The sequence below is a fragment of the Amblyomma maculatum genome, chromosome 1, assembly GCF_055883805.1.
Source record: "Amblyomma maculatum isolate TAMU_Amacu chromosome 1, ASM5588380v1, whole genome shotgun sequence".
Classification (NCBI taxonomy): Eukaryota; Metazoa; Arthropoda; class Arachnida; order Ixodida; family Ixodidae; genus Amblyomma; species Amblyomma maculatum.
Genome location: NC_139344.1, coordinates 208,581,614 through 208,597,771, shown reverse-complemented (window position 1 = coordinate 208,597,771; position 16,158 = coordinate 208,581,614). Strand labels below are relative to the sequence as shown.

Sequence of the window (16,158 nt, the reverse complement as noted above, 5' to 3'; positions counted from 1 at the left end):
AGCCTTCGGTCCAACTGACTGCCGCCCCTCTAAGACCTGCAAGACAGGTGTCTTCTCGTTCTCCAGCTGCCACAGGCCAGATGTGGCGAGAAAGAAGGCACACTCCGAGACACTGCTGCATGGTTGTAGAGAGAAGGGTCTGTTTGAAGCTGGGTTTTGTTCAAAGGAAGGAAAACGGGTATGCGCCTTGCAGGATTTGTACAGGTGGCACATGCGTGTCATGTAGCTATACTGTGTACGGTATATTTTGCAAGTACAGTTGCTTTCTGTCAGTCATGTAGAGCCATGGTGTTATGCAGAAGGCACAGAACAAGGACATTAGTGTTTAGCACAGTTGTGTTTCCGCATCCTGCGTCTTCATCTACAAGCACAGTGGTTTCTTCAACCACCGCATTGTAAACCACTGCCACGGCAGCCACTAGCACGCAGTCATCGATTTGTCAGAGACGGTCGGAGGAAGCTATTTTTGCTATGATTCATTTCATGGCTTCCCTGTTCACCCTAGAAGGTCCCCCTTCATGAGAGACGCAGCTTCATCATTGTAGCAGTGGCAGATACTGTTGCGCACGTTGTGGAGGGTTTCACTGCCTGTGCTTCACTGGTTTCCTCAGGACCATTAAACCATAAGAGGTAAACCACATGCTGCCAGTGGGATCTGAACCTTTTGATCTATGTAAGACATGCACAATGCTCTACCAGCACAGCTATGGCAGCAGCTGTCCACTCTACTTTCGAATGTACAGCGAGTAGCCTAACCTCAAAAGAGTGTTCAGCGGTACCACCCTCATCCACATGGGCTACGTAGAATGTGATCGAACAATGACATCAATATGACATTGTCACTGCAACTGTGCGAGAAAGGCTACTTACTGCATCTAGATGTTGTGAAAATATTGACGTCATTTATTTTTTCTACAATGACATTGACAGCATAAGTAGCAAGACGCACAAAGCAGAAGAAAATTTACAGGGCCACCTAATTACATTACAAGTTGTAAGTGTGATGGCATAAGTTGCTAATGTCTTTACATTGAGTCCTGCATCATTTTTTCATGGCTGTTTTTGTGGACCCCTACACCCCTGTCTGCAGACACCTCTCTGGGTCACCAAGCTGGCGGTTAGATGTTTTCCCTAAGGTGTCTAGAGGTGGCAACACGAATGCATTGATATTATTATGGTGTACAGGGTTTAACGTCTCGAAGCAACATCTGTTCCAAGGGGCGTTGCAGCAGAGGGTTCTGGTATTTTAGACCGCTTGGGGTTCTTTAATGTGAATAAAACTGCACAGTACATGGGCAACTTGTATTTTGCCTTCAACGAAACATAGTTGCAGGTACTAGGATTGAAATCATGTCCTCAGCAGCTGAGCACTAACCACTGAGTCATTACGATGGGGCACATGGGCACAACGAAGCTATATCAAAGAGTACAGCCACTTCCCATTTTAGTGAAATCACTTCTCTTCAGCCAATTAATGAATTATGACTGATGACACTTTTTTTGCCCAATGAGGCTTCCACTGATAGCATATTAAAAGTATGACATTGTCACTGCAACAAGGATAAGATTTTTGGGCAACAGGAGAGCTCTCTACTGAAAGAACTGAACCGCTGAGCAGTAAAGCCAGCTCATGAGTTATACCTTGAAATATTAACATCCAAAGTAGAACAACTTGACTTGTAACTAAAGCAGTAACAAAAAATGCCTCACAAACAACCAAGAGCAAAAGGAATATGTAAGGACCTAAATGTCTGAAAATTGCAAATAGAGTAGCCATAAGGGCTTTTGAATGCCTTGCACGTCCCAGCACACAGAATTATAGCCTCAACAGTGCCAGATATTTGTAAGAATGCTAACAGACCACTGAGCATATTGTTATCAGGGAATGGACAAAGTGGATCCCAATAGCCTACCGGCTGCCGTGTATACATTATTTACCACGGCAACTGCTAAGAGAATCGCGGGAACCATGGATTTCAGCAAACCCCGGAACAGGCAGGGGAGGTACTTGACAATCCACCTTTTGCAGGAGGATGTGGTGGCCATCATGCGGGAGAGGGCAAGGAACACATTGGACGGCAGTGTAGCAGACGACGCGAAAGCGCACCATATGAAATGGCCACGCCAATACAGGTAGAAAGCGAAAGCTCCCCCCTTTTTTTGGCCTCGGGGCAGAAAGTAGTGACAGTGATTGCAGTATATCATGTTCACACAGTATGGGGGAATGTTACAGCGTTTTCATAATCCACTCATACCGCACGCATATACTGTCTTCGTATTGTAAGAGCGTGTAGCGCCGCAGGCCGTGTTCGACATGACAGAATGAGATGCTCTCAGCGTGCAGGTTTTCGGCAGACAGGAGAGCGCGGAGGCAGAGAGAGAGAGCGGGATCTCAAAGAGCAAAGCAGCTGGGGGTTTGTTGCTGCAGAGCTAGGTGGAATCGTCTCCTATGACTTACAAGTGGCGTATATGCGCGGGGTGTCTTGAGTTACCGAGCACAATGCAGTCACCGCGGCGCCGACATGGTGCAATGGGCGTTGCTTCCTCATCGCGTCATCTAAATGCGTGCAGCTATAGGATTTCATCTATGAAGCTTGGCAGAGAGGCACTTATACACACTCTCTGAAAACGGCATTGTCCCGGCCGGAATGCACATCTGCAAAAAACGCGCGGCATTTTTCTGGCAACGGATGATTTAGCGCAGTAGCCGGTTTCTGCCCTCATAACGGATGTGGTCGCAGTGGTGAAAAGGTTCTCGGTGCACAAAGAATGGTCATTCTGTTGTGCAAGGATCCACAACCTTTCTACCTCCGCCGCGATTTATGTGGAATCGACATGGTGACACATGAGCATCTCCTACATATCGGATGCGCATCTCGGTCAGGAACCAACGCTGTTCTACGTCCAGAGTGATCTACTTAGCAAGTGAACGAGCATAAACCCTCCAGGAGACTCATTCGTGCCGGGCGATTTCCTTGCCATTGCAAACGGTTGGACGAAGACGACAATTATCAAGCTCCCTAACGAAGTGCATCTGATCGCATACACCGTAGGAACAAAATCCGAATGCTTTGGCGAGCACGAAGGCGAGCCTGTAAGGTAAAAAAAAAAAATACTGTGAGTCATGCAAGAGTGTCAAGTGCGTCATATGCTCCGAGCAGCAAAAACACAGATACTACAGGTATGTATACATCTAAAGGAAATATGCATGATGAAAAGTACCTACCGGAGTTTGCATCCAGCCTGTAACGCACCAGTGATAGCTATAGCTGCAATAAGGATTCCTTCAGTGTGTGTTTGCTTTAGTTGCGCCGGGGCCTGATGGCGATGTATTTTGTTTCGTTCCTTTATGTGCGAAAGGGCTAGGTAGCTTAGATATCACAGGCGGCTGTGTGCGCTAGGCCGTAATATTTAGCATGTTTTATCGTGACTGCCACCTGACTAACAAGAAAAAAAATACACCGTTTGTTGTAATGCACTGCCGTTCGCGAGCCTCATGACCAGCTCCACCACTCGGCTCGTGAACGGCGGTGCATCGCAACAAACACCGAATATTTTTTTTTCTGTTTAGTCAGGCGGCAGTCGCGATAAAACATGCTAAATATTACGGTCTAGCGCACACAGCTACCTGTGATATCCGCGCTACCCGGCCCCTACACACATAAAGAAAACAAACAACAAAATACATCGCCATCAGGCTTCATCGCACATAAAGCAAACAGGCGCCGAACAAATGCTCTTTGCGGCTATCACTGGTGGGTTACAGGCTTGGTGGAAACTCCAGTAGATACTTTTCATCATGCACATTTACTTTAGATGCATACATAACTGTAACGAAGTGTTTTTCGCACAGTCGAGAGTATGCAGTCGGTTGCTAAGGTCAGCCATTCACATCTTGACGCTAGGTGGCCCTAAACGTAACAGCTTGAGGGGCAAGTTGTGCTGCATAATACAATAAAACCTCGTTATAACGAACAGTTAAAAAAGTCGGAAAATAGTTAGCTCTATCCATAATTCGTAATATAAAATTTCGTAGAAGATCCATGCAAGAGCAGCAAAATTCAATCAGAGAAGGCACAGCAACTCGGAGGGTGCCTTCTTGGGTCACGTCTGTTTATTTACGCGCAAAGAACTGCGTTATCGCGGCCTGCTTTTTTTGTGTTGATCGTGTTCCGTATCACTCCCTGTTCCACAGTTTGCAAACGCTCACCAAGGGCAAACCCACTGCTCTCAATAGCACTGTAGTGGCGGCGCAGTAAATCCAATGCAGCAAGCGCTTCTTGTGAAGTTCTCATCGTTCGCACGGTCAGCCTGAGCTTCGTCTGCGGGATGTTCAGAAACGTCCACAGTGATTTCGGCATCCGTCAGTACAGCCATGGTCGTCGCGATGTTGTCGCCACCTACAAAGTCCTCTACAGTCATTGTTGCGGGCATGTCACCTCATGTCTGAAGCTCGCGGAGCTCTGCTTCTGCTTCGTCCCCATCGTCACTTGATGCGCGGGCCTCTGCTGGAACAAAAGCTGCGTGCCGAAAGCAGTTGGCAATCGTTTCGCCTTTCACGCTGTCCCATGCCGCTTTAATGCTCCCAGCAAGTCGATCTTCAAGTCCTGCTTCATAAGAAGCTTCACGAGAAGAGTGTCAATTAGTCTCCTCTTGTAAACTGCCTTTATCTTGAGCTTGGTCTTTAACATCAGTTCTGCTCTTTTTTTCACGTTCACCGCCATCACAGCACTACGCACACCCGCGCACCACACTCGACACGACGACCGACGCAGCCTCCGCCGAACGCTACGATGGCCACGCCGCTGCTAACACTAAAACAATCTCAAACCAAAAAACGCGAATGGTGCAAAAGCCAAAAGAGCAAGTTGTTTCCTTCCTCCATCCAAAAAGGCAAAAAACAACATTCGATCATGCCGCAGCCGCCGCTGCTGAAGCAGGGCTGTTGGCGATTGTGAGATGCAAACGATTTCTTATGGCCTCCGAGATCACTTCCATGTGCACAAACAGGCGCGCGGGGGTAATCTCAGAGGCCATAAATTTCTTCGGCTGTCAACTCCCAATGCCGTCGTGGCATCTGTGGCGCTGTCAGCGCCTGCGAGGTAATCCTGAACGTTTGCTGCGCCGCATAACACACATGTAGTGCAACGAAGCCTGCCTCCTGCTATTAAAGTGAGGTAGTGCTTGGCGTCGCGAAGTTCGTAATATCCATTTTATGCCGAACCACGTTCGCTATGGGAAGTTAAAAATACATGTGTTTGACAAAAATATTTCGGAACAGTTCGCTATATTCAATAATTCGTTATATGCGTGTTCGTTATAACGAGGTTTGACTGTACCCAGAAATGTGGCGCAACAAACACAATCACATGCGAAGAGACACAACACACGCGCACACTACCAACTGTAATAAGGATCTGAACACACAGTTCCTCTTCACCACTCTTCTTCTACACCCAAGTACATCTTCTTGTGGCATTAGCTGCTGGGCAAAGAAGAGGTGTATGGAGATGTATATGAGTGTAGAATTGGTGACTGTCATGCTTGGACGATTTTTATGTTCTGCGGGGAAGAAAGTGCTACTATCTCCTTGACAAAGAAGAGGATGATGAGAAGATGTACTTGGGTGTAGAAGAACAGGAGTGGTGAAGAGGAAGTGTGTGTTCAGATCCATATTACAGTTGGTAGTATGCGCGTGTGTTGTGTGTCTTCGCATTCTGGGTATTTGGTGGCCCTAATTCAAGCTTCACGACGTTGTTGGTCGCGGCTCGCCGAAGGAAACCTGAAAAACCCCGTCTTGCATCCCGGCAAGCCTAGAGAGTGGCAACCGTACACGGCAGATGTGGTTGGCATCGCTTTGCCAAGCCTGTGACGGTCACCGTGCCGCCCAGTGCCGCCAACCCCCGCGCACTGGCGGCGCCGAGAAACGCCACCGACGCCGTCCAATGTGTTTCCATCGGTCGTCGCTACGACTTCGCGCATGCACAGAAAACTCGCGCAAAAGGTGGATTGATCCCAATAGTTAAAATTGCAGACTGCACTGCATTCCTTTATACAGCTTTTACAAACTGATTAGTTCCAAGAAACAGGAACAGTCACGCAAGCAATTTGTAATCGAGATGTCGAGGAACCATACATAAATTTTCAAGGTAATGTGTATTTACAAGGACTGCATCGCAACCATTGGACTATGTGAGAGGGGCAAAACCGATTTAGGGGCAATACCGATTAAACACTGTTTCAGGCAAGGAGAGACAATTTCTGCATTATTACGCATCACTGCAAGAAGCACCCACTCATCAAACTCCAATCTAGCAACAGTGACCTGTGAAGTAACTCCAGGAATAAACTGAAGCCAATGATTGATGACAAAAACACACAGAGTTCCTTGCTTAAAGCCTAACATGAACCTTATCGCAAGGAGCAAAGGCAATAAAATAGTTAATGAGGTGTGAAAGGAGTACATTATCTATGCTAAATAAGCACAGCAGATTCAGATAATGAGTAGCTTCACTCTCAAATTATGAACTGCAGCTAACCCGTATGCTAGGAAAGGGAAATATAAAATCAATGTATCTGGCCAGTACTCACGAAACCAAAACGAGGAAGCTTACAAAAAAGCTCGCAGAGCCTAAACGCTGCAGAGAGCAATGGAAGGGAAGATAGCAGCTGTAACAAAGCTTATACCGTCACATGAGCAGATTTAAAGGGCAACTCCGGAGATTTTTAGACATTCGAATATTCTGGTAAAAATTTTACTGCAGGTTGTCCTCTCCGTCCAGACACATACTACCAAATTTGAGCGCCGTGCAATAATTCCTTTCCACGCAACACGATTTTAAAATGTTTTCACGACTTCAGATGAGAATTTCTGCGGGCAACACTGCGTTTGTGACGTCACAAACAGTACACCTGCATTACTGGCCCTCAGTCATTTTATGTACTCCGTGATAATTTCCATACTTTATTTCCACCATCCATTGCGTTTGCAAATGTTTTTCCAATACTGTATGTGACGTCATCGTTTCGTCAAATAGAACGTCATTTCTGGCCATGAAAGCAGTTTCGGTTTCGGTTTGCTGTTTTTCCTTTTTTAGAATAGTTCTACTTGAAATTTCTAAAAGTGGCTTTTTGTGTTGGAGTCAGGGAACACCGAGGAATGTAATGCGATAATTCAAACGAATAACATTATTTCTGGCTGCACTAAAGCACTTTAGCCATCAAATTTCAAGTCAAGTATAGAGTCACCCACAAATCCGATAGATGTAAACAAACAATATGGCTGACACAGCGGAGCGCAGATACACAGTGCCGAGACGCATGGAGACACATAGAGCATGCAATTGACGTCCGAACGGCTAGGTGCTCAGTTGCAACTTTAAGTAGTTCCGAGAAACACACAGAGAGCGGCCACCAACGAACAAAGAATCCAAAATGATTGTGAGTCACTGGCATGATTGAGCCGCTGCTGTTACCGAGAATAATGCCATTCTATGAGAGACTGCAATGTGAATAATTTTATACCTAAATGGACAACTTTTAAAACAAAACTAAAGAAATATCATTTTTAACTTTCCCTGTGCGCAGAATATTTTGTCACATTGCTTGTTTCTGCTGCGTACCTGACGTCGTGAGTACAAATTTGGTTCACGATCAAATGCGAATGAGTTCCCCAAACTCATTCGATGACAAGTATCATTCAAACCTAATGTTATTAAAATTTCTCGTGTATCAGGCGAATAATGACATTAGAAGCTAATGTCATTCGATTCGAATGACATTAAATTTCCTCGTGTGACAGGGGCATTAGTTCAGATCAAAGCAAGTTAATCTCAACTAAAATTAAAAATAATTGGACATGAGTAAGTCGTTTACAGTGGAGAAATGAAAAACTTCTCTAAAAAAGGTAGAAGTTGATGCCAAGGCTCAAGAAACATGCTGGAACAACACAACCATAGCTACAACAAAACAGGAATGACCACACATCCCTGAGAGGGGTCTTTGTCCTGCAGTGGACTGGGCGCAGCTGATGGTGCAGAGTGTGATGTCTCGTGATTAATAATAGCGATAGCCCTAGCACAAAGACACAGGGATTCAAGTCACAGTTTGCTTCGTGGTGATTTCGCATCGATTCGCTCAGACTTCACTCAGCGTCAGCGTTTCCAGCACAATATTCATTCTCATACCTCAGCTAAGCAGTGTGGTTCACAAGTCTAAATTATTAGACACACATCCTCAAGCTGCACTTTCAGTGTAAAGAATGCCCAGCTTCAGCAAAACTTCGGCCACATGCAGTGAATCAGCACATTCTGAAATATCAGTGCATGAATGGCTCTTTTCTTTTTGGACCATCTCCATCACGAGCAAGAAGTTGAACAGGAGTTACTTTTCACAGTAATAACATGGTGCACTGAGTTTGTTATACAATGCAGGCCGTGTGCTTTCGTGTTTATTTTTCAAAACTTCGACGGATGTTTTTCAACGTGTATTATGTTTTTTGAAATCATGTTTTTCGGTTAGTTGCACGGTGCAAACAGTAAAACATAGCGATTATTGGTGAAAAAAATTCTCATAGTACACAACATTATTGAAGCAAAAGGGCATAAATTTTATTGACCTCGGAGTAAATGACACTTAAGAGTTGATCGTGTTAAGATACAAGCATACTGTCAACAGCCATGTCAGTGCACTCCTTTGTAATGACAGCACACAATTTTGGTAATGGCTGCTCAACGTTTGTGCTTCACACAAAAGAACCTCAAAATGTCCAAAGACGTTTAGGCTAATACTGGCCAGTCACATCCATTCAGTTTCCAAAACAAAGGAGGCTGGGCAACAGTCCTGACCATTTACTGGTGGTAACTGCGAAACTGACTCAAGCCTTCACATTACACTCGTCCCACACTAAGTGTCTGTAAATCTATTCATATTGACCGAATTCCCTCTGGTAGCCCTCTTAGCAGGTCTTTCACTATTACTTCCACAAAAAATTTGGGAGTGTTGTCTGGGAACTAGTCCTTTCAGTTGGAAAACAAGCCTCGGGGAGAAGCTGACTTACAGATTTCCGCGAATGGTCGTCCATTGCTACAGCAACGCAGCGGGTGCGTTTCGCCGGCCGGCCCAGCAGAGCCTTGAGCGTCTCCCTCTCCTTGAACTGCTTTTTTGAGCACCTGCTAGCCCGTTTCTCTATACTGAAGAGAAGAAAATGGGAAGTTTTTCGTCAAGAAATGTGTCCTAGGCTAGCATGAACATACCAAAAACCGATCTTTAACAGATTCAGTAATATTTTTTTACTTGCACATGTTTATCGGTATTTTTTCAGTTAAGACCGGAAAGTACACGGCCTAGTGATTTGTAACATGTGTAACAAACACAATGTTATAGATAAGCAATGCAGAAGGATGCGATAGCCTTACATTACAGGGGAAAGAAATATTCCTAAGTGCGGTAAAGGCGAAAAAGAGCCTTTCCTGCTACTCTGCACTTATTTGCTTCTTTTTTTTTTTTTTGCTCCTTTTGCTCTTTTCTTTCTTTTTGCTTTTTCTACCTTTTTTTTCTTTTCTGGTTGTTTTTCTTTTTAACTGTTTTCACTATTTTTTTTCTCTTTCCCTGCTTTTTTTCCTCTTTTAGTCTTGTTTACAAGATTGAAAGAGAGTAATGTAATGCAATGACAAGGCCTGGCATTCAAGCTTTGCAACATTTTTGCACGGTTTTTACACAATGTTGACATATTTTTACAATTTCGACCTCCTTGGCTGTTTTGATGCCTGCATACTGTATCAACGTCCATGGCTATTGAGATGACAATCTGACTTTTTTGGCTTAATTACCTATTACTCCACATGAACAAAATTTTGCACACATATTTTTTCACCTTCTACCTCACACAACCATTCTTTCACCCATAAATCACATCATTCCTTAATAGGGACAGTGTGACACCCTCTGCAGACGGACACTCTGCGCAACCCACGAGCCCACAAAGGCTTTCATCTTAAGTTTAGCAACCATCCTCCAACCAATCGAATGCAAACCGTGACAACCTGCACATTTATAGAATGGAGGTCAGTACCTTGACCAGGGAATTAGCATCTGGGTAGCTCACAAACGTCGTGCATACCGAACATGCTGGAAATACCAGCAACACACACATTTAGCCCAGGAGAGCCACTTGCCTTGGATTCAAATTGCTTGCTAAATCTGCTCACAAATTCTGGCTAGGATAAGTATTCTTCACAAAGCAGTGCAAAAAATTTATTTTGCCAGCCTCAGGAGAGCAGAAATTTGAGCTTTTCTCATTCAATCAATGTGCAAATGCATTTCTGCTGATTATCGAACCAGCCAGAAAAAATAAAATTAGTCAAAGATGCCCAGCTGGGCCTTCCCCCACAAAAATAAAAGTGCTGAAAACCTGTGCACGTACCATTTTTTCTAGAATATACAGTTGCAAGTGTGCTCTTTGCATCTGGTCTCCCCCTCTTTGCTTTGTCAACACAGAGCAATGATAGTGGTACAAGTTTAGAAAGGATCAACGAGATTTGATCCAGAAAATGCAGATATATGCTCCAGTGCTGAGATTCTTCCACTAACACACTACATCTTCCAAAGCCTCCAGCGACTCTGGCCGCTACCTGTGTGTGTAAACACTGCGTTGGGCGTCTGCTACTGTGCATGATTCAGTTATCATGTATTGTGCTCTCTCAAGAGTGGGTATATGTATGATTTGAATGGCAGTATTTGCCAAGAGAATGTAGCATGCACAGCAGCATATCAGTCTAGAAAAAAAGCTAGCCCGATTCATTGAAGCAACAAGTGGATACCGAGCCTGTTGAATGTATATGTGGCTTTACAACACGCATTTTAAGAACATGTTGCCTTAGAAAGGACATAGCATGCTTTGTCACGCGCTTCTTTGAAGCACTCGCCAACTTTTGACGATCGGCCGCCTCTGAGCTCTGCAGAACGAGAAAATTATTTCGATAACTTTTGCTTTCATCTGTTTCTATGGGTCGTGCTCCGGATTCCTAGCCCCCCCCCCCCCCCTTTTTTTTAATTCAAAGAGAATTTGAAGAATCAGCACTGGAGAAATGCGAAAGCCTGAACATTGCTTCTGCACACGGTACATCGCGTGCCCCTTGTATAGCTTGTGCTAGCAACACCAGGGCTCAGGCCGCACAGTGGAAATTTCCTTTCCTTGGCACGCATTCATTGCAGTGCTCCTGCAAGTGTGGGATTGGACGGTACACTGTCAGTCCCGATACGTGACGTTCCTTGGCGCGCATTTGTTGCAGTGCCTCTGCAAGTGAGGGATTGGTGGTGCAGCGTTGCACCTGTAGAATGGCATTCTCAGAGCCACGTGACAGACAGTCGCATCACACGTCACGTCTCATAGCCACGTGACATGATTCGAACCCACAACAATTAGAGACTCGCACCCTCAGCCTTCAAGAGACTAACTCACAATCATCACGAGACTCGAATCCACTACCTTTACAGGAATCCAACCCACTTATCACTAATCTCCTATCACTAGTTCCATTACCACTAATCTTTTATCATTAATCTATTATAGCTAGTCCCCTTATCACTAGCCCCTCTATCACCAACCTCCATATCACATATCACCAATCGCTAACCCCCTACCACTGATCATCAATCACTAAACTATATCACTTAAGCCACTGTCACATTGACCTCATTCGGTTGTGACCCATTTGGTTATGGACTGGATTCCAGTCTGGCTTGTTATGAGACTTGAGTTTGATTGACTTTGGATCTGAGCTAACGGACAACTCCTGTACATGCCACTGATGATGATCTGTTCTACGACATTTGCGGTTGCTCTCCACCAAAGGGCAGCGTCACGGGTACACTGTGAAATAAGAAAACTGCTCTGAAATCGTTTGTTTCCATGCATCCCTATGGGTGCTAAGCGCACACAGCACCCCTAGTGAGCCCAGCCAGGTGACAGCAGCAAAACCGCATACAGCTTACGTCACAGATCAGTATTCGTCTATAAGCTAGAAAAGGTGATGAAATGGAAAACGGATGTCTCCACCGTCGACCATTTTGCAAACAAATTTTGCATTTTTGCAAACACGAGACAAATATTACCATTTCCAGAAGGGGCTATAGAAGTGGCCTTCACCCAAAACACAATTAGGTGGAGTTCGTCTTCACTGTCCCTTCAAGTAACGAATATTTCCCAAATATCTGTGCTAGCAACGAGGGCATCTCCATAAAAGAAGCATAGTAGTAGTGAGCCACCAATGCATAGATGAAAGGAAAACCCAACCTGCATCACAGGCTCCAAAACAAAAGTGAGAAGCCATCTTTACACAAGACATGCAGCAAAAGCAAACGAGTGTCAGCCTAATCACAGACCACAACAGCACCCTCCTATGTCCCACTGAATGAGGATATGAAGTCTCAATCACAAGAAGAGGCTTAGGGTACGCAGTTTCGTAAAATCATTCCTTGAAAACAGAAGATTTGCAATACAGCTTAATAGAAATTCCATCTGATCATTTGCCGATGTTCGCGGTGTACCCCAGGGCTCGGTACTGTCGCCAACGCTGTTTATTGTTGCCTTCATTCCCCTTGCATGGCGCTTACATAATGTCCCTGAAGTCAATTTTTTGCTCTATGCTATGATATTACGGTGTAGAGTACACACCATGACCTGTTCACTCAAGCGGCAACCTTGCAGTCAGCCTTGGATATTACTGCCAACTATGTTAAATCTGTCGGTCTAGAGCTTTCCACGAGCAAAACTATGTTCACGCCGGTAGACAACCACTGGGGTCGCCGTAAACTCGCGGCGACGCCGATCCATCTCCAGCTATCTAAAATCCCCCTTCATGAAAGTGAGATATTGAAAATTCTGGGACTGTCGATTCATCAGTCGGAAATCGGAACCGCCTGGCTTTCTCAGGCTAAAAAGCAGGCGATGCAGACCATGGGCCTAATAAGCCGTATTGCTCCTAAATCCGGTGGCACTCGCTCCCATGTCGCACGACATTTGGTGACAGCGGTTCTGCAGCTATGCCTCATTTGTCAAGCACAGTTTCAGCACTTGACAAAAGCTCAATATGGAATCGTCTAGAAGCAGTAAATAGAGAGGCTATGAGAACCATCACTTGCCTCCCCCCCCCGCATCATACCGGTTGTGGCAGTACAAGAGAACGCTCAGCTCAACACATTAGATGAACTGGTACAGCAACGCCGTGATGCTCGTAGCATTAAGGCGACCATTTTGCACTCACCGCAAGCACTCCGGGCCTATGCTACATCGCACACCATATTGCCGCCGTCATCGCCAGTTCTTCCTCTATGGAATTCTGTTCAGCTGAGCGAAAACAAACCTACTGACCTTCATAGACCAACCACATCTTATGCGGCATCATCCCTTTGTGAAAGGATCGCAGAGAAAGACGCCAAGCTGCCCTAGGGCTCAATAATTGTATATGTAGATGACAACATTGACGGATGTGAAACAACTGCAATTCATTGTCCTTGTAAGCTGGCGCTTAATAGCACATCCAGATATCAATTTGCAGAACCTCCTCCTTTTTAAGGAATAACAGGAATTCTTTAAAAATGTACCAACTCGCTCAACTCTCCATTTTATCCTTCTTTCTGTGCTGAGCGGGTTGCCGTCCAAGACTCGCTTCACTCTCTATCCATCACGACCTTACTACCTACAGCCAAAATTGTCATCTGCATCAACGCCCTACAAGCAATACACCTGCACAGACGAGTCAGCTGCAGCCCAGAAATCTGCCAGAAGATACATCGTCCGGCGGCTTGCATCTCACAAGCCATTCAAATTGAGTGGGTCCTACGTGACCTACTCAGTTCGCAAACCTCTACAGATTCTGCAACCCGCCAGGCGACTCTTACCTTCATCAATGACACGCTTCCTCACTATGGATGATGCCACTCTGCTTCTCACAAGAAAGGAGCACCTCCGGCGCCACACACGTGCTCTTGTCCCACCGTGTGTGGTAACCCTCCCCAGCGGTCTTGCCCACGCAGAGGAGGTTGCGCTACAGAGGATCCGGGTCAGGGTTGCCCTCACACCTGCTGTAACACGAACATGGCCTCAATATCGATAATTATATCAACGTCCAGGATGTCCTGTCTGCAAGTCACAAAATCATGAGGCAGATATCCACCACTTGTTGTGGGTTTGCCCAGCACTGAAGCCGACGAGAATTCGGCACCCGATGGCAGGGGCCCTTTTGCCGAACAACTCATCTTCGTACATTGCTTGGACGCAAGGGCCTTATTGCTCTCTCGAACTTTATTTAAAACAGCCAACCTTTTTTCTTTCATTTAATACCCCTTTAGGAAAAAAAATTTTTTTTACATATTCCATTATGCCCTGAGGCAATAAACATTATTAAAAAAAAAAAAAAAAGAAGAGGCTAGGTACGTAATTCTAACAGCCTCAGCCAACCAGAGAGGTAGTTTATAACACCAAGGGAGAGGAGGGAGTTTGCTTAACACTTTTCTGCCTGCGCCTATTCCCATCGATAGCCCGTTATCAATGGTTTCACGATTCGAATTTTCCCGCTTTCGAAGCGCTCCTTGACAAGTGGGGGCATCCAGTGAGTAATAGAACAACCCTTTTTTCAATTTCGCTTTCGGTTTAATTTTTTTTGTCGCATCGTGGCCATTTTTACAATTTCCAAGTGACGTAACCGGCACTCCTTGCTTGCAAAATGGCGTCGACGTTTCGCGCTGCTGCTGCTCGAAAACGGGCAGTTTCCACGGATACTGACGCACCTGAGTGTTCATCTGTGGATGCTAACAGCAACAGTGATGACTCGGAAGACGAATTCACCTCAACGGCCATGCCCCGGTAAGCTTCGTTTTCTCTTTCGAAAAGTTCCGCTTTTGCTGCGCGCTAATGGGTAGAAATCAGAGTGTTCTTAAAGTCACAACTGTTACCTGCAGGGTGTCAACGTCATTCGGGTGGGACTACTTGCCGATGGCAGCGCAGAGAGTCCTGTTTTCTCCTAGGAGACAGCCAGGGGTCGACTTTGGCAATGCGCGCCACAGCACCACACGGCGCTACTCCAGAGCCATCGATTTCTTTCTGCTATTCTTCACCACCGAGATCATCAAGGAAATATGCGTGAACGCGAACAAATATGCATGGATGCATATTTTGGAAAAACCTTCCTACGGCGAAAAGGACGGATCTTGGTGAGATGTCACTCCAGAAGAGATTAAAAAAAAATAAAAATTTGGCCGAGAAACTGCTTGGATTTGGTGAGCCACAACCTGGAGACCCCGATATTCGCCCTCTGTTTCCGCCTCATGATCAATCTCAGGAGCTGCAGAGCAAGCCCCCAAAAAATGGAGAAGCACAAGAACAGCAAACTGTGCTATGAAGAAAGAAAGATGGAACGAAAAACGAATGTTTTCTATGAGACATGTGCAGCAAACCTGTTTCACGACAGCAAGGAAATGTTTTGCGCGGTTGCACGATAGTCATATGGTGTAATGTTTTCTTTCCTAACTTGAGTAATACTGTACTTAGAAAGCTAGAACTTGCAGCATTGTTACCTCGGTCCCTGTTCTAAAGACGTATATTAATTTTTGTTTTCCTTGTGTGAAGAAATTTTGCTGTTTTTATGATTTTTTTTTTCTTTTAACTGCAATTTTTTTCCGATAATTTTTTTTTTCATCACCTATGCAATAAAGATGTTAACTGTGACTAATACCATTGTGAAGAGAATTTCTTCCTCTACAATTTGCTACTATACACTCCTGTACCAACCAAGTTCTTGTTAAAAAAAAAAAAAAAATTTTGACACCACTCAAGTGTTAACAGCCACCAACTCAGACTAATATATTTTCAATGCTGCGGATGATCAACCAATGCTTCAGCAAGACAAGAGATGAAAAACACAAAGGAATATAGTGCCTAAGCAGGCCCAATGTGACATGTCACGTTAGACAATCAAATACCTCCAAGAAATTTTATGCCACATTTGACCACACCAGAAAAGAAATAGTTCCCTACAGAACTTTACTAGTCAAGTTAAGAACAGATCACCTTCAAGCAACCATCAAAGCCTTGGAAGCCAAGTTTGGACATTACAGTAGTGTCTACCGCAATGCACTTGTGAGCACCATGTGGGGCTG

General features: G+C 45.0%; 1 protein-coding gene across 5 annotated transcripts in view; it reads right to left on the bottom strand.

The window, feature by feature from the left end:
• LOC146205473 (RNA-binding protein 12) overlaps positions 1-16,158 on the bottom strand; it is a 64,029-nt gene that overhangs the window by 21,869 nt on the left and 26,002 nt on the right. For 2 of the 5 annotated variants that reach the window (XM_084590164.1, XM_084590166.1), the window contains exons 3-4: positions 13,903-14,085; positions 9,059-9,191 (exon numbers count right to left, since the gene is read on the bottom strand). The exons of 1 other annotated variant lie outside the window; for it this stretch is intronic. In XM_084590164.1, coding sequence (XP_084446290.1) covers positions 9,059-9,082 — 24 coding nt within the window. In that variant the 5' untranslated portion in view covers positions 9,083-9,191; positions 13,903-14,085. The remainder of the gene's footprint in view (positions 1-9,058; positions 9,192-13,902; positions 14,086-16,158) is intronic. 2 more of the 5 variants (XM_084590165.1, XM_084590167.1) reach the window with 2 other exon arrangements.